Below are 6,084 nucleotides of genomic sequence, written 5' to 3'. Positions count from 1 at the left end.
CGACAGACCCTTCAGGCTCGTGTAGGCGTCCCGATATAGGTCACGCATCTCTTTTAAGTCCTCAAAACGGACTCTGAACATTGAAACGCTAGCTGGGTCCGACTTTCCCTGCAAACTACAAGCTAGCTTGTAGATCCCAGCTAGGTACTGCTCTGCAGCCTCCAGCTGGGCCATACACACTTTGGTGGGGTCGGCTGAGGAACCCCTAACAAGTTTGCTTTCTGATTTGCTCATTGTTGTTATTTTCGTCTAATAAAATAACCTAAAAACAGTCCCAGATAAAAGATATTTAAACGTTACGTGTCAAAAATAAAACAAAAGTTGGTCTGTGAACCTAATTCTCAGAATACGGTTGGGTACTAGTGATGGGAACTCGACTAACCGATTTATGCCGATTGACCATAGACACCAAGAGAACAGAACAACGTGACGTAACGATGACACGCACAAACAGCTGACTGAAGACTTCAGTTTCAGTTGTGAAGTTTAGACAGATGGTTGTAAATAAACCGGGATGGACTGAAAATAGAATCCGGTTTACGAAGGACCAGGAAATGTTATGAAAAGGAATGAGAAGTGAAGAATGGCCTAAATACTGCACTTCCTTGCGGAGAAATTCGGATTTATCTAACTGTACCTTTAGGTTAGTCTGTCTAAGTCTGTCGAATACTGCTCTTAACTTCTGAAGATGTTCCTCCAGGCTATTACTATAGCATAAGATATCGTCCAAATATACCAGGCAGTGAATGCCCTGCAATCCCCTCAATATGTTATCCATTGCTCTTTGGAAAGTTGCAGGCGCTGTCTTAAGACCAACGGGCATTCTTAAGAATTCGTAGTGACCGTTCTGTGTTGAGAACGCTGTCTTTTGTCTGTCTGCTTCAGAGATCTCAAGTTGGTGGTATCCGGATGCTAAATCAATTGAGGAAAAATAGGTGCTTTTCCCTAATTTATCGAATAAGTCACAGATGTTTGGTAGGGGGTATTTATCGTCGGTGGTAATCTCATTGAGCCTACGGTAATCGATAACCATTCGATATTTTGTTTCTCCCGACGCGTCGGCCTTTTTGGGAACTAAATGTACCGGAGCACTCCACGGGGAATGCGATTCCTGAATTACATTATCTTTCAGTAATTTTTCTACCTGCCGTTTAATTTCTTCCGCTTGCGCCGGTGCCTGCCTATACGGTTTGACGTAAATGGGGTCTTCGTTTACAGTTCTTATTTGATGTTTGACTTGATTCGTAAAAGTTAAAGGTAAGTGTTCTGTATAGAATATATCTTTATACTCCTCACAAAGACTGTAAATATATTCATTTACTGTAAATAGCTTGTCGTTCCGGGTCGTTTAAGTGATCTAATCTCAACTTTGAAAGGTTGTCTGTCAATATCTGGTCGACTTCGTAGTTATTTTGATTCAATACCGTTTGGTTTAGTTCACACGTTTGATGAATATATTCATTTACTACAAAGGGTTTTGTGAAGGTTAGAATAAATTCCGTATCCAGAGTATTTTGGATTATTGTGGTTGCAAAACCGTTTTCGCATTTAACTAAGGCGGTAGGCATTCTAACGCCATCGCAAAATTGAAGGTAGTCCGGGTCGTTTAAGTGATCTAATCTCAACTTTGAAAGGTTGTCTGTCAATATCTGGTCGACTTCGTAGTTATTTTGATTCAATACCGTTTGGTTTAGTTCACACGTTTGATGAATATATTCATTTACTACAAAGGGTTTTGTGAAGGTTAGAATAAATTCCGTATCCAGAGTTTTTTGGATTATTGTGGTTGCAAAACCGTTTTCGCATTTAACTAAGGCGGTAGGCATTCTAACGCCATCGCAAAATTGAAGGTAGTCCATGATTGCATCACCGTTTTCAATTTTGGTGGGAATTTTTATTCTTTGCTCGCAGCGTGGAGCAACTATGATCTCGTTAAAGGGGGTGTAAATTATTGGAATATTCGCGGATTTTGTATGTAATATATTATTTTTCATGTCTACTTGTGCATCTAATTGTTTCAAAAGGTCACTACCAATCAGACCATCGTAGCGTCCATCGACGTCATACACATAAAATTTATGAACTTCCGAGCTATTAAATATTTGTGGTAGTGATATAACTGCAACTTCGCTATGCCGGCTAGATGCGTGAGTACTTATGACTTCAAATGGTTTGTACTGTTTACAGTTGTTAAAATATTCACTAGCTTTGGCTGGACTAATGAAAGAGCGAGAACTGCCCGTGTCAATCATAAATTTCGAATTAATTTCCGGAATTTTAATATAGGGTAGTTTTAATTTAGGGGTGCAATTCAAGTTTATCACTTCCGGTTTATGGTAGAGGCCATTATCTGAAAATTTTCAATATTTTCAACATTAGTATTTTGTTCGTTAGATTGAGCTTCACCACTGTCGTCGTTATACCCTGTGTCTTGGTCGGCTCGTTCATAATCATAACACTCTACATTGTTGGGATCATACATTGTATTGCATTCGTCACTCTCGCATTCGTTTATACTGTACAGTTCGTTCATACGATAACCTTGGGGCTTCGCTGGGGGCGCTGTACGCATGCTTACGTCAGTGTAAGGGGCTTTCTGAAAGTTTGGTTTATAGCCAAACTGCTGGGGCTGCAGATTTTGGGGTGGTCGGTAGCCAAACTGCTGTTGCGTAAAGTTGGGTTTGTATCCAAATTGGGGTGTAGCACCTAACTGTGGTCTGTACCCTAGGGGTTGTTGCTGCATTTGGGGCTTGAACCCAAATTGCTGAGGTTGATGAGTTGATCTAAATTGATTACTTGGCGTTATACCAAATTTAAATCGGGGTTGTGATTGGGGATGTTGCTGCTGAAAGTTAGGTTTAGAATTATTATTATTCTGTGGAATTCCGAATTTAAACGTTTGTGGCAATGGCTGTACCTGCGAAGTCAATTGTGTTGGCTGCGGTTTTGGTAGTTGAGGTACGTTATATGGTGCTTTCATCATTTTATTTCTTGCGTTATACTGATAGAGGAAATTCACTTCCTCCAGGACTATGCTTAGGGCATTTTCCAGAGAGTTGCATCCCTTAAGTCTTACGATTCTTAGTAAATCTTCGGGGAGGTTGTACAGAAATACATTCATAGATGTATTGTTATAGATTATTGTTTTCGCGCTAATTAAGTTTTCATCGGTTAATTGATTAACCTTAGCTAATAAAATTGATCGGACCTCCTGAATCCTACCACATAGTTGCAAATAAGATTCTCCTGATTTTATTTTTAATGTTTCTAGTTCAATGGCTAAGCACTCTTCCGACCTAGGGTCGCCAAAGTGCTGGGTCAGCAGAGCCTTCAATTCATCGTATGAGTGGAAATCAGCTCTCTCGCTGATGAGAGAAGCAGCATTACCGGTCAGTTTGCTGGTAATGCTTTGCATCAGAAATTCATTACGCTCAGGGGTACCTTGGTACTTGGAAATGACATATTCACATTTTCGCAAGAATAGGTTGAGTACATTTGTTTCGTCTGAATAGGTTGGTATTAGTTGCAGAACATCACGGGGAATGCTAGCAGTCATCTCGAAAATGTGGATATCTTTCACTTATTATCTAATACACAATATATTACGATATAAAATAACACACAAGATATAGCACACAATTATAGATGAAGGGGATCGAACCCTTATTAACTTAAAACTAGCACAAGATAATATAGTTAGGTACACAATTGATTACAGTTTATAAAGTCTAGGGAATCGAACCCTATTTAAATAAAACCTAGTTAACACAATGAACAAGAGTTTGATTGTTCTAAAGTCACACTAATTTATGTAAAATCTAGGGAATCGAACCCTGATTTTATCTATTTATAATACTAATTACTTTAATACGAACAAGAGTTTTATTGTTCAAACTAAGCTATTTTTAATTAAAGGATCAAGAATTTGATTGTTCCACTTACTTTACAATACACACTCAAAGAATTGGATTCGAGGAAATGGGAAAACAGAAAAGGATTTTCACTTACTGCCCCACCGTGTACTGCATGCTCGTCCTCGTTAACGAATTTATTTGGTTCGCGGATCACCCACGTTCTTGCACACACGACAAGGGTCGTTTTGTCGCACTCAAACGTTCGTTGAAACTCGAAATCGCGGGATTTCTGAATTTGAAGAAAGTCCGCGGCGAATAACAGCGATTTTAGGAAATCCGTACGGCTGCGCCAGTTAACTTGCGGGAGCGTCGGACGAGCTTTTTAAAAACTAAGATTAAAATTAAAAGCTTAATTATTAGTCACAAAGAGTTTTATTCGCGACTAGCTCCGATAGAGTTTGATACCGGACTACCGAACAATGCGTCTCGCTTGTTTGTTACAAAAATGTTTACTCAGCACATCATCGTCTAAAGGGCGGATGTGCTTCTAAGAAAGCTTACTGTTTAGTCATCATAAGTGTGGGAAGTCATTGTGATACAGTGTGACTACAGTGTATAACTAGATATATAAGTTATTATTGTAAATAAAGCGGAGCCAGTCCCGCCTAATTGTTGTATATTGCAATCCGTGTTATTCATTTCCATCCCGTACACCTACCGAGGTTATTTCCCTCCAGGGGTCTCAGGAATAAGAGTAGAATAGCTAGGAAGCGGTCCTAGTTATAGTATCGGTCATATTATAATCCCCCAGGGTGACCCACCCGCCAGGGGCGGGTGTCCCAGTCCGCTCCCCGCGCGCATCACGGGTGGTCGTGGTCGCGCATTATCTAATTATTATTGCGTGCTAATCCAAAAGCCAAAATGAGTAAATGTAGCAAGTGTAATAAAGTTGTCTCGAAGAAGTCACCGGGTATTCAGTGTAGCAAATGTAGCAAATGGATTCATGCCGCCTGTGCTTCGATAACGAACGATCAGCTAGCCGCTCTTTATTCTACGGAGGCGGTAGATTGGAAATGCCGCGCGTGCGCTGCAACCGTTAAACCGAAGAGGATCTCGATCATTCTCCCGGACGCTGATGAAGACACGGACATTGAAGCCACTGCAACAGCTACCAAAATGCAACACAGCATCAACGAAAAATTCCTGGTCGACATGCGGCGTGAGATAAGAGATTTGATTAGAGACGAAATACAGCGCAGCTTGAAATTCTATTCCGACAAGATAGATGACTATGAGGAACAAATTGAAAAGTACGAAGTTAAAATCAAGTCCCTGACGAGCCACCAAACCGATCTAAACAACAAATATAAAAATATACAAATGAAATACGATCTACTAGAACAAAAGATGAATTCGATCGAACAGCTTCACTTTAACAACCGCCTTGAAATATGCGGAATCCAACTAAATGAGAAGGAAGACCCTATGGCAGTCACCAAGCAGATCTGCGAGAAGTTGAAGCTAAACGCTGAGGATATAATGGCAGCACAGACTAAGATATCCCGTGCACCGGCTGCAAAGAAGAGGAACCCGCCGACCGTGCTGGTGACGCTGCGCGAAGGTCGCCGCGACGGATGGATGGAGTCGTCGAGAGCCGCCACGCTGACCAACGCCGAGCTGGCCCGCGAGGGAGGCAGGATCTTCCTGCGCGAGGCCCTCACCCCGGCTACGAGCTTTCTTCTATGGAAGGCTAAGACGGAACTTAGGGAATCCAACATGTATAAATTTGTGTGGTGCAAAAATGGTGTGGTGCTAATAAGAAAAAGTGAAAATGATAAAATCCAATCAGTGAGATCTGTGAGTGATATTGAAAAGTTCAAGAATGATGGGAAACCTAAGCCTGCGTGCTAGGAGGTACTATTCTTCAATTGTATACTTAATTACTATTATGGTCTAACCTACTTCTGTTACTACAGGTAATAGTCCTCTAATACTTACTCCATACTTTAATTTCTTACTGATAATCATATTAATATTATTACTGGATTGCTAAATGGACGATAATTGTAGTAATATGAATGAAGGTACATTCGATAGCTGGAATAATTATCTAGTCTCAATTCCAGCTGATTGCCAGTCACTTATAACTTTAAATATAAACATACGATCTATGATAAAAAACTTTTCTCACTTAGAATACATTGTATCGACTAGTAATCGTATAATAGAC

General features: G+C 40.4%; 1 protein-coding gene across 1 annotated transcript; it reads left to right on the top strand.

Moving 5' to 3' along the window:
• Window positions 1-5,030: 5,030 nt before the first annotated feature.
• On the top strand, window positions 5,031-5,765 carry LOC119691500. The gene has a single exon (XM_048628076.1). It carries the CDS (start codon window positions 5,031-5,033, stop codon window positions 5,763-5,765), a length of 735 nt encoding a protein of 244 aa, XP_048484033.1.
• Window positions 5,766-6,084: the final 319 nt, after the last annotated feature.

This window comes from Plutella xylostella, chromosome 20 (genome assembly GCF_932276165.1).
Source record: "Plutella xylostella chromosome 20, ilPluXylo3.1, whole genome shotgun sequence".
Classification (NCBI taxonomy): Eukaryota; Metazoa; Arthropoda; class Insecta; order Lepidoptera; family Plutellidae; genus Plutella; species Plutella xylostella.
The sequence above is the reverse complement of the archived record's forward strand: the minus strand, read 5'-3'. Positions and strand labels throughout refer to the sequence as shown.

Excerpts from the sequence above, each read along its gene's own strand:
- LOC119691500 (XM_048628076.1), top strand. The coding sequence starts at position 5,031 with ATGCAACACAGCATCAACGAAAAATTCCTGGTCGACATGCGGCGTGAG.